The 26,763-nt window shown below is 47.1% G+C and overlaps 1 protein-coding gene across 3 annotated transcripts in view; it reads left to right on the top strand.

The window, feature by feature from the left end:
* The window catches only part of Traf3ip1 (TRAF3 interacting protein 1), a 42,565-nt gene that overhangs the window by 2,828 nt on the left and 12,974 nt on the right, over nt 1-26,763 (top strand). Inside the window, exons 2-14 of one of the 3 annotated variants that reach the window (XM_052750407.1) lie at nt 909-977; nt 2,752-2,913; nt 4,081-4,218; nt 4,313-4,753; nt 9,094-9,165; nt 10,820-10,895; nt 14,649-14,744; nt 19,674-19,736; nt 21,940-21,960; nt 23,204-23,288; nt 23,696-23,779; nt 24,666-24,789; nt 24,978-25,014. In XM_052750407.1, coding sequence (XP_052606367.1) covers nt 909-977; nt 2,752-2,913; nt 4,081-4,218; nt 4,313-4,753; nt 9,094-9,165; nt 10,820-10,895; nt 14,649-14,744; nt 19,674-19,736; nt 21,940-21,960; nt 23,204-23,288; nt 23,696-23,779; nt 24,666-24,789; nt 24,978-25,014 — 1,468 coding nt within the window. The remainder of the gene's footprint in view (nt 1-908; nt 978-2,751; nt 2,914-4,080; nt 4,219-4,312; nt 4,754-9,093; nt 9,166-10,819; nt 10,896-14,648; nt 14,745-19,673; nt 19,737-21,939; nt 21,961-23,203; nt 23,289-23,695; nt 23,780-24,665; nt 24,790-24,977; nt 25,015-26,763) is intronic. The other 2 variants (XM_052750406.1, XM_052750405.1) reach the window with 2 other exon arrangements.

Below are 26,763 nucleotides of genomic sequence, written 5' to 3'. Positions count from 1 at the left end.
GGTCATATGTGTCCTTACTGAGCACCACATTCACATTCATGATGTTTTTTTTTTTTTTTTTTAATTTAATTTTAAGTGCTGTTACTACCCGTCTTACTGATTTCCTAGTAACTTACACCTCTGAGAACCCAGGACCCTGGCCAGATGTAGGGGCATGGAGGAACAGAAAATCACTGTCCTTCTTTAGAGGTAACTAGGGCTACAGGTTACTTGTTGGGAGGGGCATGATAGGGAGAGAACAAATGAGATTGGATTGGGGAACACTCCATTATGGTAAGAAATGAGAGACTGTTCTGGAACTTGTGGTTTTAGATACCCAGGCTAAGTAGCTCCTATTCTTTCTGGAGGCCATTTTTCCCATTTGGTTTTAGTGTGCTGGTGAAGGATGTGTGGTCAGGTCCTCTGCAATAGAAAAGCTGTTTGTGTCTCCTTGGAGTGCTTTGGTTTGTGGCTCAAGTTGCTGCCAAGGATCTGGAGTCAGGCCTGGCGTGACCGTGGCCTCCGCTCCAGCCACCCCATATAACTTTGGTCCCTCCGATGGAACCTGTCGGTCTGGACTAGTTGGTTGTTTTCTTTTGTTGAGTGTGTGTGTACTTCCCAGCTTTTCCCTGTCAGTCTCTGGCCTCAGTGGGAAGCTGTCCTGGGCACCTCTTGGTCTTCCCTGCCCTACTGTGAACTTTCCAGCACCTGCTCAGTGTTGGCAGTCTTTGCTGTCTTCATAACTGTTCTCTGAAGCCTGGCCCTGCATCTAGTAGGCATCAAACCTTTGCTGAGGAAGGGGATGAGGCAGTTAGAGCTGTAGGTGTGGCTGCGTTCTGACCTCTCCTGAGGGGTTCAGTGGATGAGGTCAGTGAAGGGGCTGTCCAGTGAGGTGTGTATGTATGATGGTTCCTTTCTGTCTTCTGCAGGTGATTAGGATAACTGGCTTCATGAAGGGCCTCTACACAGATGCTGAGATGAAGTCAGATAACGTCAAGGTAGGTTCTGCTGTGAGTTCCTTTTCTGCACACCCTTGCCTTCAAGAATACAGCATGTTTTACAGGCTGCACACTATTGTGTGTATCCTGCCTATGCTGACAGATGGGTGGAATGCAAGGCTGGTTGATTTTGAGTTGTGTGTACCCTCTCTTGTTTCATTTTCTCATTCGTGGTAATAGCATGCCATGCTAAATTTTTCTACTGAAAAGCAGATTCAGGGTCGGAGTGAACTCAGCTGGTAAAGTGCTTGCCACACAAACATGCAGACTGAGTTATATTCCCCACAGCACTTGTGTGAAAAGCTGGGTGTGACATTTCCAGAGCTGGAGAGGTGCTTGGTGACCAGGTAGCGCTTTAGGACCCAGAGATTTTTGTCTCAAAACACCAAGTAGATCTATCCTGAGGAATGGATGATACCTGAGGTTGATCCCTGGCCTCCATATGCACACACACATGTATGTGCACATACACATACAGAAAGAAAAAGAAGCAGAATTACAACTAAATGTGGTGATGCATAGCTGTGATCCCAGCACTTGGGTGACTAAGTCAGGAGGACTGCTGCAAGTTCAAGGCCAGTGCAGATTGCACAGTGAGTACCCAGCCAGTCAAGGCTACAACAAGACCCTATCCCAAAAAGCAAAAGTAGCCTGTCATGGTGGGGTACACCTGTATTCCTAGCCCTTGGGAGGCTGAGACATGAGAATCATGAGTTTGAAGCCAGGGCCACATAGACCTATAGGCTGAGTTTTTTGTCAGGACTGCCTGCTCCCAAATAACCACACAGAGACTTACTATTAATTATAAATGCTCAGCTGCTAGCTTAGGATTGTTACTAACTAGCTCTTATAACTTACATTAACCCCTATTTCTTATCTATGCTCTGTCACATGGTTTGGTACCTTTTCTCAATATGACAAATTCATCTCCTGCTTCATCTGTGTCTCCTGATGACTCTTCTGGCTTTGCCCTTCTTCTTCTTAGCATCCTCTTAGTCTGGTTCTCCAGTCTAACCTTATCCTGTCTAATTATTGGTCAGTCAGCTTCTTTATATTAAACCAATCACAGTGACATATATTTACACAGTGTAAAGGAATATTCCACATAGACCATATCTCAAAAACAAACAAAAAGCCCAAAACAGATTGTTTTGTAGGTCAATACTAGCCCATTAATGGCATTGAAAGCTTGAATGAGTAGATTTTGTTGTAAACAATGAAAGTTCATAAAAGGTTATGAAAAGTCAGAAATTCTGAATTTGTCATACATCTAAAAATAATTTTCCATATAAAGAGAGCCATTCTGTGCCTATTGAATATACTGAGGATAGTACAAACTCCTCAAAGTATTTATATAAAAATCAAAATTTTATTTTAAAATACTTTTATTTTTTGAAAATTTCATACATTTATGCAGAGTATTTTGATCATATCCATGCACCACTGCCTCCCTCCAACTCCCCTGGTGCCCTCTATACTGTCTCTCTCCCAAGTTCATGGCTTTCTTTTTAAGAAAAAAAAAGAAAAAAACCAAAACCAAAAAACTGTGCTGTATGTGTGTGTTCATGTGTGAGTGCAATGCCTATGGAGTCCAGAATAGGATGTCAGATCCTCTGGAGCTAGGGTTAAGTGAGTTATGAGCCACCTGATTTGGGTGCTGGGAACTGAAACTCAGGCCCTCTATAAAAGCAGTATACACTTTTAATTTCTAAGCCATTTCTCTAGCCCTGAAGTATTTATTTTAATATTTGTCTCTTATATGGAAATATTTCAGGATAAAGATGCAAAAATTAGCTTCCTACAGAAGGCCATAGATGTGGTCATGATGGTCTCAGGAGAACCCTTGTCAGCAAAACCAGCAAGAATTGTGGCCGGGCATGAACCTGAAAAAACCAATGAGCTGCTTCAGCTGATTGGCAAGTGCTGCCTCAACAAGGTAGGTGGGAGCCCACCTTTTGGAACCCTTCCTGGTAGGCAACTTGTCCTAGACAGGTAGAGCTGGTGTGGAACGCTTTCCTGGTTCATGCTTGTGGAGCAGGTGGAGCAGGTGTGGGGGTGAGCAGTTCCTGGGCTGATTCCTGTGGTTATTTGGGAATTGGCTGGCGGGACAGAAAAGTCCAGCTCCAGAGAGCTGGGCAGTACCCTGGATGGCTGTGAGGGATGCAGGAGCCAGACTCTGCTTTTGATGGGACTTAGTAGTTTTCTGTTGTGTTAAATTCAAGTGACAATCATCCCAGCTGGCATATAGTTTCATAGTTTGATACATTAGTGACGACATGTGGTCATCACTGTCATCCACTCTTCATTTGCAAAACTGACCTCCTTACCCATCCCGGTAACAACCTTCCCCTCTCTGTCACTGTGAGTGTGACTGTCCACAGACCTCATGTATGTGGGAGTATTTGTCCTTTACTAGCATGGTGTCCTCAGAGTTCATCCACGGTGTATCAGGGTCAGTTTTCTTCCCGTTAGTTAGCAATACTCTGCTCTGTGGATTGACTACATTGTTGGTCCCCTCATCTGTTAAGGGACATCTGTGCTGCTTCCACATGCTAGCTGTCACAAACAGTGTCTCTGAGTGCAGAGTGGAACTTTCTCTTCAGACCAGTTTTCAGTTCTCTTGCTGTAAACCCAGGAGGGTGGTGGCTGGGTCATCCTGATTGTTCTGTGTCTGATTTTGTGAGGGGCTGCCATGTTGTATTCCCGAGGACGGCAGCACTCTGCTTTCCCGGTGACTCACAGGCTATGCTTTTTCCTCCTCATACTTAGAATTTTAAAATTTCTTTCGTAATAGCTGTACTAATGGATGTGTGGGGATTAGATCCTGGGATTCTGTTTGAAGACATTTGTAGTGCTATCTGGGTTACTGGAGCCACACACATGTTCACACTGACAGTTTGGGTAGAGGTGGTGGCAGGATTATTAGCTTGGGTGTCTTTAGTAATGGCTGTCAAATGTGTTTGTCACTAACATTTTATATTTTATCCTCCAAATGTCCTTTACAGTAGGGAGAAAGTCTGTTTAGTGAACTGTCCTTGAACGCTGCATTTTCAGTGGTTGCATGTGCTAACATCATTTCTCCTTCCTTGGCATGGCCAACAAGCTCTCCAGTGATGAGGCAGTGAAGAGAGTCTTAGCTGGGGAGAAGGCGGACTCGAGAGGACGGGCCTTACGGACCTCCAAAACCCATGAGGCCGACAACAAGAATGTGAAGGAAGAAGAGTCCAGAACTCATAAAGAGGTGAGTTGTAGGCTGCACATCTTTGAAATAGCAAGTCTTTCTAATTTCAGTAAAATGTGAAAAATGATGTACATGTGCATGTATTTTTCTTCAGGATAAAAGAAGCTCTGAGGTAAAGGAGAGAAGCGCCAGTGCAGAGCACAGACAGAAGGAGGAACTGAAAGAAGAGAACAAGCCTCGGGAGAAGGAGAGGGACAAGGAGAGGGACAAGGAGAGGGACAAGGAGAAGGCAAAGGAGCCCGACAGAGACCGCCACAGAGACCCTGACAAGGACAGAAGCAGGGAGGGAGAGCGAGAGAAAGCCAGAAGTCGGGCCAAGCAGGACAAGGACAGAAGCAACAAAGACCGGGACAGAGAGGGTGAAAGGGACAAGGATCGGGAGAGGAGGAGCGAGGGCGGGAAAGAAAAGGAGAGGCTGAAGGATCGAGACCGTGACCGGGGAAAAGACCGGGAACGGCGGAAAGCGAAGAATGGGGAGCATTCCCGGGACCCTGACCGGGAGAAAAGCAGAGATCCAGACAAGCCAGAGAAAAAGGCATGGTCATGATCAAGACTTATTTATTTAGTATTCTTATGTTTATGTGTGTGTTTGAATGAGTTTATGTGGACCATGTATGTGCAGGAGCCCCTGGGGCCCGAAGAGGGCATCACATCCCCTGGTCTGGAGTTACGGGAGGTTCTGAGCTACCGTGCCGATGCTGGGAACTGAACTCAGGTCCTCTGCAGGAGCAACCAGCACTCATAATCCCTCCAGCCCTGAGGCCTGCTCAGCCCTGCTCAGGGAGAGCTTGGTGTGCTCTCTAACACAGCATCTGCCCTACTTTTATATTTTTAAAGACTTAGCTTTTATTTTTAATTTTTTTACAATTTGTGTGAATGTATGTCACGTATGCTGGAGGCACAGGTGGTTGTGAGCTGCCTGATGTGTGGATACTGAGAATTGAACTGTGCATCTCTGTAAGAGTTAGCAGGGACTCTTAACCACTGAGCCATCTCCTGCTCATGAACTTGTCATCCTGGAAAATTTGTAACTGTGAATTGTGGCTGTCTTTGATTCCTTGTAGTTATCCAAAGAGATACCAGTTTTTTTTTTTTTTTTTTTTTTTTTTGTTTTTCGAGACAGGGTTTCTCTGTGTAGCTTTGTGCCTTTCCTGGATCTCGCTCTGTAGAAGAGGCTGGCCTCGAACTCACAGAGATCCGCCTGCCTCTGCCTCCCGAGTGCTGGGATTAAAGGCTTGCGCCACCACCGCCCGGCGAGATACCAGTTTTTTAACCAGGTATCTTTAAAATTTTTTTTTTTTTTTTTTTTTTTTTTTTTGGTTTTTTGAGACAGGGTTTCTCTGTGTAGCTTTGCGCCTTTCCTGGAACTCACTTGGTAGCCCAGGCTGGCCTCGAACTCACAGAGATCCGCCTGGCTCTGCCTCCCGAGTGCTGGGATTAAAGGCGTGCGCCACCACCGCCCGGCAAATTTTTTTATTTATTTATATTTTATTTATTGTTATGTATGGGTGCATGAAGTGTGTGTAAATGTGGGTGTGTGCATGCCACAGTGTGGAGGCCAGAGGACAACTTTTCGGAGTTGGTTAGGTCTGGAGATCTAGCTCAAGGTGCTGGGTTTGCATGAAAAATGCTTTTACACACTGAGCTGTCTTACTGGCTTAGTTTTTAAAAACTTTAAATGTTTTTGTCACTTATTAATAGTAGTTCAGCCATTTAACTCAGCATTATTCAGGAAGCTTTCAAACATTTAAAATATCCTTAAGCACATACTCTGGATGTTACTTATGTTCATTGTTGAATCCCTAGTTTAATAGAGTCAGCACATAGTAGGTGTACAGTAAACCTTAGGTTTAATAGAGTGCTGGCACATAGTAGGTATGCAGTAGACCTTAGGGGAAATAGTGAATCAAGCATCCAGACGAGGGATAGTCGGTTTTTCCGATCTTGAGTCTTTGGATAGTGTTGATCAGTTCCTAACAGCCTATGAAGTGTCTGGAGCACTGAAGGATGAATCCCGAGAGGAAGCCAGGCAAACACGCTGTCAGGTGTCTTCTGTCCTCAGAGTTCAGTGTTTGACAGTTCCCTGCCTGGCCTAAGGGGAAGCGGCAGCTGACAGTGGCAGCCGATTTGCTGTTGGCCTTACTTTGTCTTGCTAGATGATTCAAAGGTCTTTTGCCTGCTGCCATTTGCAAATTGTGTCATTTGTCACATACACAGGTGACTGTAGGTGCGATCCCCCTTGGAGTGTGGACATGACTGAGCTTATTAAGGATTAGAGCTACTTTCTTTTTTTTTTTCAATAGTATATTTTTAATGTTAATAGCAGAAAAGTAATTAATTAAAAAGTCAGTTTAAAACAATACAGGCCATTGCTACTGCTTTTCATTGCTACCAGAACAAGATGGAAAGATCCCATTGCTACTTCTGTAAAATTACACTTTGGTCATAGAACACAGAAAAATGAAGTTGAAACTGAGCTAAAAGCTTCTTCTCTGCTGGCTGGCTTTTACGGCGATGGAAAGTGTCGTGCGGGTTGTTATGGGAGGAAAGCCACCAACAGTCTTCCTAAACCCTTTGTGCTGCACTCCCGATCCGCCTGACAAGATCCGCCCATTGTGTACTAGTGGCATGGCTATTATGGGGTCACCAATCATTTTCTGATGGAGGCCTACTCCATTGGAAGGAATCAATACCTGGTGTAGTAAACCTGGTGAAAAACCCTTGGCCAGGGAAGTCATAGAACCTAGTGGGAAGTAGAGCTACTTTCAGTGTGTTTTTTTTTACACATTATTAGTGTCATAAGACTTCCATTTTCCTGTAATTCCTGTTTAATGATATTTTCAGGTAAAATTAAGGTTGGCCAGGAAATCCTCCGGCTTCTCATTACTTCCTGAATGCAGGTGACTGGTCACTTTTTCATTGCTGTGACAAATACCTCACAAGAAACAATTTCAAGGAAGGTTGGGTTTCCTTTGGTTTATAGTTCCAGGGTATAGTCCATCATGACAGAGAGGACTGAACAGCAGGCCCTGGAAACCCATAGTTGCAAAGCAGTTCACCTTTTCTTTCCTATTCGTTCGACCCCAGCCTATGAGGTGATGCTGCCCACGGTCAGCAGGTCTTCTAAGTTCAGTTAAATCTAGATAATCCTTCATTGCACGTCCAGAGAATCCTCTTATAGGTGACACTAGAGCCCAGTGGAGATCAATCATCGTAGGTCAGGACTCCTTTTCCCGATGTCTTTCTGGTGACCCAGTATGCACACAGCATCCTAGAGAGGCTGAGAGCTGCCTGCTTGCAGCTGTTGGCCAGAGGGCAACCCACCTATGGCAGTCATCTTGCTCTGGTGACTCCTCTGGAGAGGAGTGGGCGCTGTGGGACCAGCCATGCCGGTGTCCTATGACTGCCTGTCTGGGTGTCAGCATGTTCCTTCATTAGGTCTGGTGCAATGAGACTGTGGCTTCGTGGATAATTGTGTTCTGTTGGGCACTTACTTGGGTGTTTGCTATTTAAGTCACATTTCAACTTCCCACGCACATCCTGGAGTAATGTACCCTGTGTCATAATGTACCTGTGTCATAGTAACCTGATGAGTTCCTTGATGAGTTTGGGAAATCAGCTATTTCCTGTCATTACCTCTTGTTAGTGGCCTAAGGAGATACTTTTCGTTGAGCTGAGATTTGAGAGGCAATAGCTTATCTGCTGTTTTTTAACTGTGTGCGGCGGTCCCTCATGGAAACTCTAGATCAAGCAGCCGCATGTCCTGCTCACTAAAGCTGCTGATGCTGTAACTTAGTAACAGAAAGGCAGTTCCAGAGAGGAGTGTTTGGATAAGAACCAAATGCAAGTGATTTGTTTCAGAGGATGGGAGACCCCGGTCAAGTGAAGTTGAGTTTGCTGAGATCTCCTGGTAGTTTTGTCTGTCTGGCTCTTCTGCTGTTGATCTGGGGATGCCTTTGTTGTGCTCTGTGGGTCTGGGAAACCAACAGTGAAGCTTGCTGTGGCCAGAAGTGCCAGGCAGGAACCCCTGGTGTTTGGCTGCAGCCACGCCCCCTCTGACCAGTTCCCAGCCCCTGCTCTTTTACTGTCTAGAAGAAGATGTCTTCCAGCTGCCTGGTGGGCTTCTGTGAAGAAAGGTGTCGTCAGAGGGGCTCAGCAGGGCTCCAGGGTGGGTGCAGTCAGAGGGTGGGTGCAGTCAGAGGGTGGGTGCAGTCAGAGGGGTGGGTGCAGTCAGTGCCATGGTAAGGGCAGTCAGCGGGGTTCCTGGGTGGCATTAGAGCCTAGCTGCTGGCTCAGCCTTTGCTGGGGCTTGGCCACCTTCTCATTGCCTCTCTGAGGCTAGAAGCTATGGCTGTGAGGGTTGAGGCTGACCTGAACTCAGCAATTGCCAGTGATCACATTCTCCTCCATACTTTCACCATGAACTCAGTGATGCCAGTCTGTCTGCTTTTGTCCAGCTCCTTCAGAGAGCTGGTTTAAGGACTAAGATGGTATTTACAGTACTCATGGCTCCTGACAGTGTTTTCCCTCCCGTGTGAAGAGTCCTTCTGCTCCGCAGTTACTGCATTGTCAGGAGACGCCCAGAGGACAGGAGTGGGTTCACAGCCACCCCCCCTCACTTCTGGATCCTGGCCATCCTGTATGATTTCCCGAGAGGCCCTATGTACCAGAGGGTGTCTCCAGGTCCCCTCAGTTTTCTTGGGAGACTCTTGGGACTTGTAGGCAGAATACTATGGCTCTCAGACCTGGAGTGGCAGTGTGCTCCCGTGTAGAAGTCTCGTTTGTTCCTCGGTGTCACGTCCTGTGTCTCGGGGGTTTTCTTTACATTGCTAATGCTACAGATTTTAACAGTCCTCCTCCTCCTCCTTCTTCTAGTCAGCAAGCTCAGGGGAGATGTCTAAAAAGTTGTCAGATGGATCTTTCAAAGATGCCAAAGCAGAGATGGAGGTAATGTTTAAAAAACAGGCTTTCTTTCTCTCTCTCCCCCTCCCTCCCTTTCTCTCCCTCTCTCTCCCTCTCTCCCTCTCCTTTTCTGTTGCCATGATAAAACATTGACTGAAACCAACTTGGGGGAGGTAAAGGTTTATTTGCCACATCACAGTCTGTCATCAAAGGAAGCCTGAAGGCGCGAACAGAGTCCATAAAGGACCACTGCTTACTGGCTTGCTCCCAGCTCTTCCTGCCTCAGCTGGTTTTCTATAGTCTGGGCCCACCTGCCAGGGATGCTACTGCACACATCAATCAGCAATCCAGAAAGTGCCCCACAGACATGCTCCCAGACCATCTGATGGAGGCACTTCCTTTCTTTCTTTCTTTCTTCCTTCCTTCCTTCCTTCCTTCCTTCCTTCCTTTCTTCTTTCTGTCCTTTTCTTTTCTTTTTTAAGACAGCGTTTCTTTGTGTAGTCCTGGCTGTCCTGCAACTTGCTCTGTAGACCAGGCTGACCTCAGATTCAGAGACAAGCCTGTCTTTGCTTCCTGAGTGCTGGGATTAAAGATTTGCACCATCACGCCTGGCTTTTGATGGGGGCAATTCTTAAACTGTGGTGTAGCATTTGCACAAACCACTTCCAGGTTTATGCATATCTTTGCATGACACGGCTAGAATGTGTAGATCATTTGGGGGAGATGGTGGAGGTAGCTTTCAGGGATAGCCAGGTAGAGGAATCCGTCTAAGCTCTGTCTGGTAAATTTTGGACTCTACAGTGTGTCTCCTGTAGCTGATGTACAATCATGGCATCATCCCTTTGTAGGCCATCTTGGGGAGGCTGGATTCATCCTAAGTATTGAGGGCCATTGAAGAGTTGAAGCCAACTTCCATAATTCATCTCAGAACCAGGAGATGCAGGCGGCTGGAGCAGGGCTGGGGAGGCCATGGGACTATTTGGGCATGGGAGTGTGGGACTGTGCCAGGCAAGTGGGGGTGGGGGTGGGGGGATGATTGAGGGGGGTTGGGGGAGGAGAAGGTAGAGAGAGAGAGGAAGGGGGAGGGGTGAAGGTTTGAGAGGAGGAGAGAGGGAGGAAGGGAGAGAAGGAGAGGACTGTACTGTGTTCTCTCTGACTCCTTTTGGTTGTTTTTAAACCATGCTGGAAGTTCTTACTTACAGAGTTTTGTACAAATCCATTTCAGTAGCTGAGTGCAGTCATGGACTATGTGTCTTGATCAGTGATGGGCTGCATCTAAGATGGTGGCCCTGTAAAGCTATTTGCTAATTAACACTGTGGTATCTTAGTTTGTGCAAATGCTACACCCTGAGGTGTTGAGCCACTGAGGAAATAGGAAATCATCTACTGCACAGCACAGTTTGACGAGTGTCTTGTCCTTCAGCCTAAGACTATGCAGCAACAGAGGTAGGCTCCTCATAGGCACACCTCACTGTGTTTCTCCCAGTAAGTAGCACAGACAGATCTAAATGTAAGGCAGGGAGGTGTGGTGGCCTCTACTTCTCACCTCAGGATTGAGGCTGTCGTCACATGGGGCTGGTATGGTCCCTCAAGCCAAAGGATGTCTCCTGTTCATACTCTTCCAGCAGAGCATGGAAAGTAAGTCTGATAAAATTGATGTGCAATGTGCCAAGTAATTCTGTTTCTTCTCTTCTTTAAGGCTGAGGTTTCTGTGGGAGCATCCAAGTCCTTGTCATCAAAAACATCAAAACGGCGATCTAAGAATTCACTGGAAGGTAACGAAGCTGCCTGTGCACGTAGCTGAGATGGAGGCTGCTCTTTATGTCTGACCAGAGTGTAGTAGGAGGAACCTCGGGGAGCACAGCATGGCCACACCTAGGGGGTGGTAGACTCTGAAACTGGAGACTGTGGCTTCTGCACACACTCACAGAGGGGCAAGTGCATATGTATACAAGCTCGCCCCACCCAGGGCAGGAGAGCCTGTTGAAATCTGAAGGGTGCATTGAACTTCCTGTCAGAATTGCTTGTCTGACATCTCAGTCTCATTGGTTCTGCTGTAGTAGAAAGAGGTGAACCTGTTGCAAATCAGACACAGAGAGCCCACAGGCAGATGCTGCTGCATTTACACAATGAATCATGTTGAGAGCTGAGCTCACAGGCCTGGCCTGGGATTTGCTCGGCAGACCAGCAGACAGGACAGGAGGGCGTGGGGATCCTGGGATAGCCACTAGTGTTGGCGGCTTACTAACTTCACTGAAGTATGAAGTAGCTTTGCTGAGCAGTAGTAGTTTTGGGAGAATCACCCTCTTCCTGACCTGTGACGTCATAGACAGGAGTACGGTAGGAGTTGGGGTTTTTCATTCAATAATGATTCCTTGCCTAGCTTGTGGTGCTGTGGTGACATTTTATGCCAAAAAGCCTTTTCCTGTGTGTGCCATCTGTGGGAGATGCCCACAGGAACGGTTGCTGGCATAAGGGTAAGGGTGATTAGCCACAGGGCTCCATGGACACCTCATCCCATCCCTTCTCGGTTCTTCAAAGCTTCCCTGATGGTACAGGTAAATGTGGGCATGTCATTCCTAGTGAGATGGCATTTTCCCTGTGTTGGTAGGTTTTTGGTTGCTCCGATGCACCTATTTGACTGGTCTGACTCCTGTGGAGTCCCGTGGGGTGTTCATTTTCACGAACTCCTTAGTAGGATGCCTGCAGTGTTGAAATGTTCTCTTCTGGTTCCTTAGTTCTTTTTCACTTGGCTTGGCTTCTGACTTGCCTGAGGCCTTAGTATTTGCTACTTGTAGTTTTTGGTGATGTGTTTAGAGATTTGAGACATGAAGACTGATTTTATCAGACATTTTTATTATCTAGTCTTTTAAATTCATTCCTTATTGTAATTCATGGTGTAAGCTGATGCTCTGGATTGTTTAGGATGGCATCCTGGTTGGCTGCCCTTCCCTGGTCTCTGGGCCATGTCTTCTGTTACTTCCTGCTTTCTTACAGTTCTTTTTAAAGAAGTTTTATTTAAATTGTGCTGTTTTGAATTGTTTATCTTTACAGATTAAAAAAAAATTTTTTTTTGAGACAAAGTCTCACTATATAGTCCTGGCTGGCCTTGAACTCAGAGATTCCTCTGCCTCTTGAGTGCTAGGATTAAAGGTGTGCACCACCATGCCTGAAGTATTTTATTTTGTTTTCTTCTTCCAGATAAATTTCTTCCAGATAAATGGATTTAAATCACTTTATCATTTATACTTACCCTATGCCCAGGAAGTAAATAGACTAACTTGTCAGGTTTTTATGACTCAAGTTAACTGTGTTTTCCATGATTCGGAAAGTCTTGGCTGTGCATGTGGAGTGCTGGGGTGTCTTAGTTGAGGTGATTGTTGATACCTCGTGTTGTTTTAATCTTACTTTTGGGAGTCCTGTTTTCCTCCTCACCCCGCTTTTTCTCAGTGGTTTTGAGACAGGGTCTTACTATATAGCCAGCCTCAAACACACTTTGTAGTCTGGCAGGCTGCCCCAACCTCCTGAGAGCTGGTATTACAGGGGTGCATTATCACACCTTCTTATCTAGTACTTGTTAGTTTGTAGATGCTTAGTGACACTGTCTTTTGTGACACTGTCTCTCTTTCCCTCTTCGTCTCCCTTCTCTGTGTCTCCTCTCTTCTGTGATCCTCATCAGGGACTTGCAAGAACTGACTGTGAGCCTCACTGAGCTGGCAGCAGCTTGGTGGACTTTTATCTTCCCAGCCTCACTAGCCAGGCACTGATTCACCAGAGGCCCTTCCCTCAGCAAGACTGGCACCGCACCAGACATTCTGCCTTTCTTGAGTGGGTCATCATTTGAGCAAATGTCCTGACTCAGAGGTGCCCAGGACACAGGGCTTGGGTGTTTGGTTCACAGGGTGAGCCTTGTGTCCACTACAAAGAACAAGGGATTCAGGCATGAGTACTTTTAAGACTCTTCTGGTTTACCATAGCACGTAAGAGATGTATGAGAATATGACACTTTTACTTACTCCGAAACAGCTCATTTTATAGATATATTCAGAACCTACTAAATTCGACTTAGTTCCTGTGCTTGGTAACTGCAGCGTTTGTAAGTTTAACACTTATTTCTATTGTGCAATTTCATGTCAGGAAGAAGGGACTCTAGAGCCAGTGAAAGTAGCCTTTCCCTTGACAAAGAACATAATGCTTCCTACCGTAAAGCTAAGAAGGACCATAGCGTGAAGCAGCTTGGTAAGATCACTCGAGCAGTAGTGAGGCTGGGGAGTGAGTGTCTGTGAGTGGAACTAGTCAGTGTCTGGTCCTTTGCTTCTGGGTAATGTCCGACCACGGAGGGTGGCCACTCAGTGCTTGCTCCTGTATGACATCAGGCCTCACCTCTGGAGTGTTTCCCCAGGCTACAGTAGATGGGGAAGGACTGTCGGCTGGGGCGGCTCTGCCACAGTGAGCCGCCACAGTGAGCCGCCACATCCTGCTCTGTGTCAGCCATGGACTGAAGTTGCCCGTTTGAACCTTTCTTTCTTTCCTGGGCAGAATCCACAGTATAAAGAGACTGCTGGGGTGCAAACCTGTGTCAGTGGAGGAAAATAAGGCCAAGAGACGTAGAGATGAGGGACTCAGGCAGGAAGAGCCTCAGTGAGCAGGGCATCAGCTCAGAGCTGCCTGGGAGACAGAGGCCCTGTAGCAGGCCCTGAGGAGAGACTGAGAGCTGCTGCAGCCTTGACGCATGTGTGGCAGAAGCTCAGCCGTAGGCTAGAGTGGAGACAGGGATGGTGGTTGGAGAAGGCCCAGATTAGCTGGCAGTGTGCCGAAGGCTTTGGTGGATCTTACACAGGCTAGAGATGAGACTTGGCTCTGGGGGGTGGGAGCAGGGTCTGGAGACATTGAGAGTTTGTAGCATTGAGAGATGGTGTGTGTGAAGATGGGAAATAATGGCAGTTCAGCCCAGAGCCATAATGGGAGCAGGTGAGAGAGAGGGATTTGACAGCACAGATGATGGATTGGAAGCCACTAGTTAGAAAAGAAAGGACTCAAAGGAAAGACCCACCTGAGAGACTTGGGGCAGAGGTGCCGCTTGGTGGGTTAGGTGACAGTGTCACGAACTCTGGGACAATCAAGTTTGAGATGTCTGGAGCATATGTGTATGCACAGACAGCGAGTCATTTAGGCCGTGCTGAGGGACAGTCCTGGGAACAGGAGGCTGCAGATGAGTGCTCTTAGTCTGTAGTGATGGCACAGTGTGGCCTGTAGATGCTCATGACCCCACCAAGAGTCAGATCGGAAGATGGATCAGAGGAAGAGTTGGAGAGGGTGTCCTGAATGTCAAAGAAAGGACATGATGGAGAGCAGAGAGGACATCTTGTCCGGTCTTCTAAGGGGTGTCCTGGGGCAGCTGAGAGTTGAGCACTGACTGGACCCGCAGTCTGTGGTGACCTTGGTAGTAGGCTTTATAAACTAACTAAAGCAGCGGAAACACAGAACTCCTGCAGGGTTTTAATCTGCTGTTAACTGTTTTATGTCAGGAAGGAAAGAGGATAATATTTCAGCTAAGATTTTAGACTCCATAGTGTCGGGACTAAATGACGAACCAGATCAGGAAACGACAGCTCCAGAAATAGGTAAGAGAAATGCGCCCTTCAGTTTGACTCCTCAGTGTTGATGTGAAATAGTTCCGGGTCAGTGTTGCTGTAAGAGAAACTGCCCTTCAGTTAAATTCTTCACGATTTTGATACAAAATATTTACGTGTCAGTGGAGCTGTGGATTATTTTTATTCTAAGCACTTTACTGCTCATCATATTTTCCCCTGTGTACTGAGGATCAGGTATGACTTACCGTCCAGCTTGATTTAATTTGCTAAGTTATGTGATAGTTTTATTAAGTTGGCTTGAAGTAAATCTTCAAGCCACCCCCCTCCCCACTTTTTTTCTTCTTTTGAGACAGCATCTCATTCTATAGCCCAAGCTGGTCTCAAACTCACAGTGACCTTCCTGCCTTAACATCTCAGATGGTGCCACATCTAGCTACATGCCCTTCTATATATTACATATACATGCTATTACATGTGTTTGACAGGTACGATGTATGTGCATAACATGTAAGGTGAAGTCAAGACATTTTGCTCATCTTTTTTTTTTTGTATTTTGGAATTCCCTCTGCCTCCTGAGTGCTGGGACTAAAGGCGTGCACCACCACCACCCTGCTCTTGCTCATCTTGATACTGAAGTTGAATAAGAGAATGTGGATGGCTCCATAGAGGAGTTACATTTTTATATCCCCATCGGTTCTACTTTGTTTCATTCAGAATTCTTTACCATTAAGGCTTTAAAAAGTGGGTCAGTGAGATTGCTCATCAGGTAAAGAGGCCTTCAGCCAGTCCTGGCAACCTGAGTTTGATCCCTGGAACCCGCATGGTAGAAGGAGAGAACCAGTTCCCACAGGTCGTCCTCTGACCTCCACATGTGTGCTGTGGCTCACACAGACACACATGTGCTCATACCACACTGTAAATGTGTAAATTCTCTAAGGCCTTAAAGAACATGTCCGTGGCACATTGCCACAGTCATTGCAGTTAAAGCTGGGGAGGAAAAGAAGTATGCAGGGTCACCCTTACTGCCAGGCACTCTAGTTTCCTGGAGCTTAAACCGCATTCTTTAGAAAGAGAATCCTTGCGTTGCACTCAAGGAAAAACATGGCACCACTTTTAATTTTAGAGAAGACAACATTTTTCTGGGCTTAACCTGCCTTGTATCTACCAGATTTTGTATAGTTTGTTTTTCTTTTTTGTGTGGATTGTCTGTGTATGTGCACGTGTGTGGATGTGGATGGCAGAGGTCCACACTGAGTTTCTCCTACTGCTTTTTCCCCTGTTTGATTGATTGATTTATGTTTTTATGTGTATTGGTGTTTTGCCGGCACGTGTATCTGTGTGAGGGTTGTTGGATCCCCTGGAACTGGAGTTACAGACAGTTGTGAGCTGCCATGTGGGTGCTGGGAATTGAACCTGGGTCCTCTGAAAAGCAGCCAGTGCTCTTAACCGCTAAGCCATCTCTCCAGCCCCTTTCTCTCTTGTTTTTTGAAACAGAGTCTTCAATTCTTTTAGACTGGTTGGCCAGCAGACTCCTGGGATTTGCCTGGCTCCACTTCCCCAGTGCTGGGATCATGGGAGCATGCCACCCTCCCTGGCTTGTGGCGCGGCAAACAGTAAAATTCTGAAAATACACCTGGAACGATGGCAGGCGCACCTGTGCATGGGGTCCCTCTGAAAGTCAGGCCTCTAAGAGGGTGTTTGGACCATTCTGTTCCCTCGTTAGTGAGGAGATGCAATGGGAAAGCTGTCTGTGGCTACCTTGTGTCAGGTCAAGCTCTGTACGTGGCTTTTCCAGGCTGTGGGTCTTGGTTGGTCAGATGCAGGTTCTGAACTGGGCGGTCACGGTCGTTACTGACGCTGTGGGCACGCCACCCTTCAACCCCACCTTGTGAGGATACGTTTTATTTGGGCAAGAGCTTTGCTTGTCTGTAGAGGTGGTGGGGAGAGCTGGGAGGCAGTCTTGGCCTGTTCAGCTGTGACTCCTCATCCAAGACCGGTGGATGACTCCCACCTCTTCTGCTTACCCCTCCTGGCCTGGAGCAAGCTCTCAGGTGGTTCCCTGAGCACGGTCTTAGCCTCTGTGTCCCTCATTGCATGTGGGTATGGAGAGGGCTGCTCTGAGAGTAAGCGAGATGGAGTCTATTTAGAACTCACAGCTCAGGGGACTAGTGATTTCAAATAAATTGAAACCATTCTTAGGCTTATATTGAACAGCTTATAAATCTTATCTACAGGTGTGAAAGCATAAGTTCAGGCCTTAAGTGCAAACTGTACCGTTGAGTGTTTAGTAGCTTAGAGTGAAACCTGATGCCGCCTGGTAGAGTGAGAGTGTTACTCCCATACTGCCCCCTAGTGGGGCGGTCAGGGTGTGGCTCCTATGCTGCCCCTGGATGGTAGAGCTGATACTGTGAATTTAGGTAACAGTGGTCAGGAGCAGAGCCCTGGCTTGGGAGTGCCCTAACCCATCTACCAGAGTCTCACTATGTAGCCCAGGCTGGCTGGGGACTCAAAATCCTTCTGCCTCTGCCTGCAGGAGCTGGGATAGCAGATGTGCCATCATGCTTGTCCTGTGTTTTCAAAGAAAGCAGCCATCTGCTGGCTGGCCGGCCCTTACACATGGCGGGTTCTACTGTGGGTTGCCAGAAGAGAGTGTATGGGTTTTGTTACCATTTTGCTTTTTCAGGTGTGTTGATGAGCTCACCAGGAGTCTACCCACGTCCCCTCCACCCGTGAGCACCTGTGTCCTGCATGCTTGTTGTAATGTCAGCTTGCACCATGTGTGCTGGTCTCTCTAGTTGGACACTTCCTGCCTTTTCTGGGGCATTAAGCCATCGTTATTTTGTTCACTTTACCTTCTCATTTTGTTTTATTGCTATTATCAAAAATGCAGCAGTGTACAGCAGTGCAGCTCACCTAGTGCCTAGGTGTCCTGTGAAGTTTAAATTCTTTATTCTTGCTTTGCTTAGCTATTGATTTTTAGGAATGATTACCACGTATGATAAAAACATCTTGATAATTTTCTGTAAACACTTCAGAATGTATCCCCCAAATCCAATGCAACAAAACAGACAGTCTCTGACATAACAGCACTGGCGGAATTATTTCTGATTATTATTTAAAATCCAAGCTGTCGAGACCAGCCTGGTCTACAGAGTGAGTTTCAGGAAAGGCACAAAGCTACACAGAGAAACCCTGTCTTGAAAAACAAACAAACAAACGAACAAATAAATAAAATCCAAGCTGTGTTCTAATTTTTTTGAAGTTATTTTCCACTGTTTGAAAAATGTAGTTATGCAATCAGATTTAATAGCAGCCCTGCATCGCTAGCTTACATCTGGGCAAACCATGAACACAGCACAGAGCAGTCAGACTGCTTAAGAATACTGGAGAATGTGACTCGGTGGTTGACCTGCTAGCCGTGCAGGCCTGACTGGAGGTCAGTCCTCAGGACCGGGGGAAAGAACTGACGCCATACGGTTGTTACTGACGTCCATGTGCTTGCCCACACCCATGGATCACGTCCTCTCACCCAAATAATAAATAAAATGAACAAATATAAAGAAGACTAGTAGAAGCTGAGCACAATGGTGAATGCTTGTAATCCCATTACTTGGTGGGGGAAGCAGGAGGATCTGGAGTTCAAGGCCAGCCTTGGCTGCATGTTGAGTTCAGGGGCAACCTGGGCTACATCAAACAAACTATGTCTTAAAAACAAAACAAGATAACCTTGCTCCAAAAAACCTCAAAGCAAACAAATCCTGACAAAACTATACCAGTAGAGCTTGAGGAGAGTAAAATTATCCAAAGGGTCTGAGCTGAGAGGTGTAGCTCAGTGGTAGGAGGCTGGTCTAGTACGTGCCAAGCCAGGCCGGGGTTGGGCCCCCCCAAGTCAATAAACTAATAAAGGCAGACGGACAGACAGAACATAGCGTCATGCTGTGGGCTTCCCACAGACACACAGTGGCGTCTGCACTTTTCACTGTGATGTTGGTTTTGTGGAACAGAGGTGCTTGGTACTTCCCTGAACAGTGAGACACTTGGACTTGGTGGGCTCCGGAGGCTGGCAGTCGGTAGCTCCTGAGCTTGCTTGCTCTTCGATCGTAGATTTCCTGCTCGTTCTTCGGCTGCTCTGTAAGACATTTGCAGTACTTAGTCACTTCATTCAGGCTGTTGGGCCAGTTTTTGGTTTTTTTTTTTTTTAATCAATTGAAGGAAAGTTTCCTTATAGAGCCCCACTCCACTGCTCTGTGTAGTTCTTCCTTCCTAACTGGGGCGGTCCTTTGATAGTGAGTGGCAGCTCATGGTGGGAAGGAACCCTTTCTTTGAATGGTTTTAAGAAGTTACACAGTTGGGTTTCAGGAAGCAGACTGTTTTCCAGGGCCCTTGAGTTGATGTGTCAGAGTTGGGCCCGCCGCTGTGCACAGCTGCTCTGTGAGCCTCTCTCTCACCCCTTTGCTTTTCAGTATGGAAAGTATTTACCCCACGTGATGAACCTTTTTTCCGTTTTTAAGACTTGAACATTAGTAATCAGCAGACAGTTTTTGGGACTCTTCAGTGTGTTGAGGGATGTATACCAGAAGTATTTCCCCCTTTCTCTTTCTTTCCTGATGTGCTAATTGTGTGAAGCTTGGCTCTCAGGCCTGGCTGGTAGGAGCTGGTATAAGTGGTTCTAGGATGGGGAGGTAGGGCTAGTCTGCTTGACTGGGAAGTTCCCTGATCCCAGCTGTCCTGAGATCTGGGCCAGACTCACGTCTGGTCCCTCCTGTGTCTGTCCCGGAGCTGCATGATCTCAAAAGCTGCCTTTGTCGTCTTTATCCTGTGGCAGTGTGGGAAAACAGACATGTAAGTGCTGGGCAGGCCATTAGCTATCACAGGCCTTCACGGCGCAGTCTCGTGCCCAGCTGTGAACTCTTTATGTCGGGATCTGAGAAGCCAGTACTAACTGAACTAGTATTTCAAATGATAACTCAGCTCGTCTGTGGTGGGAGAACGCTGAGCCAGAGTCAGCAGTAAAACAGAAAGGTAAGGATGACCCCTTCACACCTCCTGGTGGGAGGAGACGAAGCAGCATAGAGCACGCCAGCTGCCAGGCGCCAGTGTTCTCCCAGGGTGCAGCCAGAACGGAGTATACCCTGATGAGGCAAGGGAGTCCGCACGTGAAACAAGGCAAGACACTCTTGGACCTGTGTGAAGCGGTGCCATTTGTGACACCAGGGTGTCATGAATGATCTCTGAAACAAGTTCCAGGTCCACTGGTCAGAGCCCTGCAGGCCACTACTGTTGGGAGGCTTTAGACAGCCAAAAATGGGGCTGCTGCCTGGTCCTCTGTCTGTGGCCCTCCAGTCTGCAGATGCCTTTGCTTTCAGGTTTTTCTCACCTTTCAAAGGACTGTGGTAGAAGACCCCTCCATCTGTTCCCAAAGCCTGGGGGCCTCCAGCAGGCTGGGCATGTGCTGGGTCTGGCATGGTGGGTGCAGCCAGCTGAGGGATGATGGTGGTCAACTAGTTAAATACAGAATACTTGTCTGAGAGCGACTGTGTCAGGACGAAGGCAGGGACTGCATGGGAGAGTAGGGCCGCAGGGCCACCTGCCCTGGCATTGGTACAGGGGCTGAGGCTGCAAAGGTGGAGAAAAGCCACCGCACAGGAGATGGTGGAAGGAGAGGGGAGAGGGACTGAGGGTGACCTGTGAAACAGGAGGGTCTACCAGCCTTCCCGACGGGAGGGTGCCCCAATGAAGCTCAGAGCTGGGAAGTGTTGAGGTGGCTGGCATGGTGTAGCAGAAGCATGAAAAGCAAGATGTGGGCGTGGGCAAGGAGAGGGCCCAGCCAGGTCCTTCCAGACTTCACGTGGCCGTGTTAGGGAGGCTAGAGCAGTGGAAGCTGGTGCTGTTTATGGTAGTGGTGACATAGGTTATGCTGGATTTCAAAAGCTCCATGTTAATTTAGGCTTGAAGAGCAGAGCAGAGAGGAGTAGAGCCCAGCACAGCCTGCAGGAGACGCCAGGTCTGGACACACGGACCTAGGGTGTCCACGTGGCTGTTTCTGGATTCAGTGGCGTCCCTCATGCCTGTTGCCTGTTGCCTGGGTCCCTGCTGCTCTTTCGTACTGTCCTTCTATCTGGAGTCCCTACTGTCTAGACCCTGCCCACTGCCCACTCTGTGCTGTGACATTGGAGTCTCCTGGGGCCACAGAGAAAGGATCCTAGATCATCCCCCCTTTCTGTGGCCGCAGGAACTCTTCCTCCCTCAGATTACTTTGTCTAGGAGCTCTGCTGTAGCACTCATGAGACGTCCTGTGTGAGTCAGATCCCAGGGGCCATGGCCCCTGTGCCCACATGTGGGTACTCTGGTGCTTGTACCTTGAGGACAAGGCTTGTGTGGAGATGGGCATATGTGACTGTGTGTTGCTCCCCCCAGCCAAGGCGCCCCGGCCCTCATCCTGGTGGCCTTATATAAACGTGTCCCTGGGTGTGATGCAAGGATTCTGGGCCTTCAGTTTTGTCGTCCGGTGGTGCTGGGGTCGGAACCCAGGGATTCATGGATGCTTGGCCAGCTCTGACACCCTCCGCATCTCCAGCCCACAGCTTTGGCTGTGAGTCCACCCTGTGCTGCTCTTCACTGAATGGGCCGTGTTTGTGCCCCGAGTGCAGCACGTGAAGAGCAAGGACCGGGGTGAAGGTGCAGTCTGGGCCGCAGGAAGCTGGAGGAGTTAGTTCTTTAGTTCATCAGGGTGGGCTGCCCGTGCTGGTCCTGCTGGCCCCGAGCTGTCACACCAGCTTGTTCTCGTGGCTTTGTGACTTCAGTATTTGCTTCACTTAGCTCAGTCTTTCTTTTTCTCCCTTGGTTTTTCTTTTCTTTCTTTTTTTTTTCTTTTTTTGGGGGGGTTTTTTCAAACAGGGTTTCTCTGTGTAGCCCTGGCTGTCCTGGAACTCACTCTGTAGACCAGGCTGGCCCTGAACTCACTGAGATCTGCCTGCCTCTGCCTTCTGAGTGCTGGGATTAAAGGCGTGCGCCACTGCCACCCGGCCACAGTCTCATTTTAATATTCAGTCTTATGGTTCTGGTTGACCATAGCAGACCAGTGGTAAAATGCTGGAGAAACGCCCAGAGGAGCCCTGTCTAGCAGGTCTCAGTTATTGGAGGTGTATTTTCTGGCTGCTCAGTGAGTCACTGTGCTGTGCGTCCCCTACATGACGGCTAATTTTCTGATGCTCTTCTTTTCTAGGCGACTCCCCCAGTGACGCAGGTGAGAGCAGTTCTGAGTGTTTGGTGTGGTCATGCGTGTGCAGGTGTCAACGTGGGCGGGCTCTCCTTTCTGGGCTTAAAAAATGTGCCAGTGAAAATATACCGTTTGAATGTATGTTAATTTGCTGTATTTTAAGTTTTAGTCTTCTGTGTGGGTTATACATGTTTATGTGGTGTTTTGTTTTGGTTTGGTTTTTTCTCAAGACAGGGTTCCTCTGTGTATCCCTGGCTGTCCTGGAACTTGCTCTGTAGACCAGGCTGGCCTCAAATTCACAGAGATCTGTCTGCCTCTGCATGTTCAATGTGTTTTAATCTTGAAAAGGCCACATTTCAGGGTTCTTTCCAGAGTATAACGTTTATTTCTAATTGTTCAAATTCTAATGTATTTTTACTGTTTTCTAAAGTATAAATTTCCTTTATTTTAAATAGTAGAATAAATTCTACTGTCTTAGTAGTTTGGACTTGTAACTTGTGGGCTTAATCTTTTTATTAAAATGAAAAAACTGTTTTAGTCAGGTGGTCCTGCATACTTTTAACCTCAGCACTCAGGATGCAGAGGCAGGTAGCCTCTATGAGTTTAAGGCCACCGTAGTCTATAGAGAGAGATCCAGGCCCTTCAGGACTGTGTAGGAAGACTTTGTCTCATAAGCACAAACAAAGTTATTTTCTGACCATGAAGAGACCATAGCCCCACTGTAGATCACTCCGAAATGCAGACCGCTGTAGCAGAGTGAAAGGCACTTGGTGACTGTTGTTTACAGCTGAGGCACACACTTGTGGGCCCACATGTGTGAATGTGACTTCGATGTCTGTCACTGTAACACTGTGTGCTTAATTAGATGGCAGCATGAGGAGTCCAGTGTGTGAGTGGACTGGATCTGCTGGCGATGGACACTCCTGTCTGTCTGGGTGTGCCATGGCTTTCCTTAGGTCAGTTCATTTGTGTTAAGTTGCTGACTGGATCCAGCCACCCCTTGAACTTTATTCCTGGATTAGTCAGCCAGTTTACATTAACAGAGCCTGTGTGCGTTCACGTCCCCAGATGTCCACATGTAGATGTCAGACCTCTTCTGTTTCAACTTCACCAGTGATGGATGAAAAGAGTTCATTGACATTTTCAATCATTTGATTGATGCCTTTTCAAATATTTATATTTAAATTAGTTGGTATTTATATTTGAGTAAATTTATGTTTGTTACTATTGAATTCTTTTTGAATTGCTGATTGGATTGTCACCTGTTTAGAAGGAGAAGCTGGATCTACTGGCCAAGATAAGCCTGAGGTGTCAGAGAATGCAGAAGTCACCAGTGAGCTTTCCTCCAATCTCAGGTGAGTCCTTCCCCTGTGCTTGGGAGTGCGGCCACTCAAGGATGAGCTGTGGCGCTTCCTGCCATAGCTTCCGCTGCCCATTCAACGCTTGTGTGATGCCGTAGTTATCATCTGTACACACAAGTGAAAGCTACTTGTACAGTTTTCTTGTACCTGAGTTACATGGCCATGTTTGGAGCATTGTAGCAGTTTGGGGAAGTCTCTAGTCATGGCAAAGGTCTGTCATGTTCTGAGGCGTGGCAGCTGTGCCGTGTTAATGGGTGTTCAGATTCCTCTGCAGAGTGTCTGACTGTCCTGCTGACAGTGGCGTGGAAATGAGTGCTAATGTTGACCTAGCTTTTTATTTTGTCCACCTTGAAATGCGTGTGTGTGTCATGTCCTGTTTTTTCCTTCCAATGCTTACTCAGAAGAATACCTCGGCCAGGGAGTGCACGACCAGCACCTCCCAGGGTCAAACGACAAGAGAGCACTGAGACCCTGGCAGGAGACAGGTGAGGCTGTCTGGCCGGGAGGTTCTGGAGAACCCGTGTTCTCTAGTGTGTGGGCCATGGGATGCGGGGGTCTTGGGCCTGTGCTAAGAGACTGGGTGGGGGTGTAGTAGGTAGTGCTGAGAAAACTTGCTTTTGAAGAAAGATGGGGTTAGGTCTTAACCCATAAAACAGCATGTATTCCATACTGGCAAGAGGGAGAAATATGTGTGTTCATGTTCATGATACCTCATAGTGCATAGGCCAGTGTTGGGTTGTGTTTCACTGACCTCTAGATAGAAGACTTTCAAAAGGAAGAATTGAGCCGGGCAGTGGTGGCGCACGCCTTTAATCCCAGCACTCGGGAGGCAGAGCCAGGCGGATCTCTGTGAGTTCGAGGCCAGCCTGGGCTACCAAGTGAGTTCCAGGAGAGGCGCAAAGCTACACAGAGAAACCCTGTCTCGAAAAACCAAAAAAAAAAAAAAAAAAAGGAAGAATTGAAGGCTTAATTGCACAAAAGTTAGAAACGAAAGGGTACCCCAAAGATGAACATACCGAAGAGGTATGGTGGCTGGGCCTAGAGGAGCTGTCCTGTGAAGAGGCGAGGTTCTGGGTCAGTGAGCCATCCGTGGTCTGCCAGTGTCGGAAGAGGGAGGTCTCAAGAGCCTCTGTGGAGCAGAAGGACCAGCAAGGCTGGGGTAGCGGACTGGGGTGGCCTACAGCTCTGGGCAGCATGGGGCTTTGGGTAGTGAAAGGTGCTCTGTCCCCACTGTTCCCTGATTTCCCTCCGCCTGTCTAGGGCAATGGCAGTCCGGCTTCCTTCAGATGACTGTGATGTTTCCAGATGTGGGGCTGATGACACTGGTGGTAGTGGGCCACTTCTAATGTAAGTGACTCTCTTCTTGCTCAGGTCAGGAAGTGGTAAAACTGTCTCCAATGTGATCATCGACTCACAGAATTCTGACAATGAGGATGATGAGCAGTTTGTGGTGGAAGCTGCCCCTCAGCTCACGGAAATGTCAGAGATTGAAATGGTTAGTTCACCAGAGGGGCCTGTTTTCCGTGAATATAGTCGGCTTTTCATGTATGTAAAAATTGTTTCCCCCCTAGTTCCAATAAGCTGTCTAATTTCTTTAGTTTCTTTGTTTATATTTATTATTTGTTTGTTTGTTTAATGACTTTGAACATTCAGCGTACCTGATCTTTCTTCTTTTCTGCTCAGGTGCCAGCAGGGGACCTGGAGGATGAGGAGAAGCATGGTGAGTGTACTTGAGTCCATGTGTCCATGGGCTCTCCATGAGTGCTCTCACAGAGATACAAGTGGCCCCCCTGTGCCTAGCTGTGTCTAGGAGGGTCACTGTTGCTGCCACCATGTGGACCTGTAGGGAACCACAGGACCTGAGATTAGTATGGCTCTGGTCACAGTGGCATCCTGTTTTGTCTGCCCAAGACATTAACGCCTGTGTACACACACATACACACATAAATTTTCTCGAGACTAGAGCTTTCTATGTGGTTTAGGCTGCCTGGAACTCTCCATCCTCCTGTCTCAGCCTCTTAAATGCTGGAATTAGAAGCATGTGCTATCACACCCAACTCAGTTTCGTTTTTTATAAAATATTATAATATAATAGGATATAAATATAATATAATATAATATAAAATATTCCTATGGCTTTAAGGTTAAATGTACACAGCTAAATGCATTAAGAGGTGGAAGTTTGTTGTTTTTGTTTGTTTGAGGCAAGGTCCCATTGTGTGGCTCCTTGACTGGCCTAGAACTCACTGTGGGGACACTTTTGACCATCCTCCTGCCTCTACTTCATGAATGCTGAGATTATAAGAGTACACCACACCACCTAGCCCTGAGGTATGAGACTTTAGACCTTGTTCTTTCTCCTTATACTCTCCCTCGCCCATAGGTGCAGGTGAAAATATCAGTAATATTTCCATTTAAAAGTGTGTGTGTGTGTGTGTGTGTGTGTGTGTGTGTGTGTGTGTGTGTGTGTGTAGTCTGCTGGCTTTCATTCCAGCACAGAGGCACAGTTTTGGTCTCTCTTCATAGTGGTGTGTTGTATACCATGTGGCTATGTCATAACTCATCTGTTCAACCTCATTGGGTAAAAAACGCTTTTTCTTTTGTTATTTTAAGACAAGGTTTCTCTGTGTAACAGCTCTGAGTGTCTGGGAACTCACTTTGTAGACCAGGCTAACCTCAAACTAACAGAGATCCATCTGCCTCTGCTTCCCAAGTGCTGGGATTAAAGGCATATACCACCACTGCCTGACAAAACAAAACCAAACCAAACAAAAAAACCATAACCACTTTTAAGTATATTTTATTAATTCTTTGAGAATTTCATGAAACGTATTTTGATTGGTTGTGAGTTTGTACATTAACCACCACCCACTGCACAAAGAAACTTCTCTTATGAGGTCTGAGGGCTGCACTAATTGTGGGTAGAGAGATACAAATTCAGAGAGCAAGTTGATGCTATGTCCCTTTAGCGGAACAGGAGAAATTCTCTCCTGGGGCTGGTGAGCTCCAGGACTCCAGCCACTGGGTCTTGGCCAGATTTATAGTACTGTGTTTGAGTTTCCTTTTAGTGAATAAGTCTTAAATCCAACCAGAAAATAGCTGATTACCTCATACACGTGTGCCACGGTTACGCCATGGGCGTCCTGTGCCTCACTGGTCATTATTGTGGTTCACAGAGTTTGCAGCTCAGTTCCACCATTGATGCTGCTACCCCAGTAGCATCTGGAAAACAGTATTTTTAAGAAAATGATTTTCCTAAGCTATTTACACCATGGAGAATTCTAAAAGAACTTTAGTATTCCTGCCTAATCTAAAAGTAGCTTCAGCACCGAGAAACCATTGGAATCGCTCTGTGTGCAGTAGGTAGTTACATTTTGGGGTGTTAATCCACATTTCTTCTTAACTTGGGGAAGAAGAAAAAAATCTGTTTATTTCTAAAACTCTTTTCTGTGACACTTTGTGACTAGCC

Source organism: Peromyscus californicus, unplaced genomic scaffold (assembly GCF_007827085.1).
Source record: "Peromyscus californicus insignis strain IS unplaced genomic scaffold, ASM782708v3 Scaffold_21__1_contigs__length_65335640, whole genome shotgun sequence".
Classification (NCBI taxonomy): domain Eukaryota; kingdom Metazoa; phylum Chordata; class Mammalia; order Rodentia; family Cricetidae; genus Peromyscus; species Peromyscus californicus.
The sequence above is the reverse complement of the archived record's forward strand: the minus strand, read 5'-3'. Positions and strand labels throughout refer to the sequence as shown.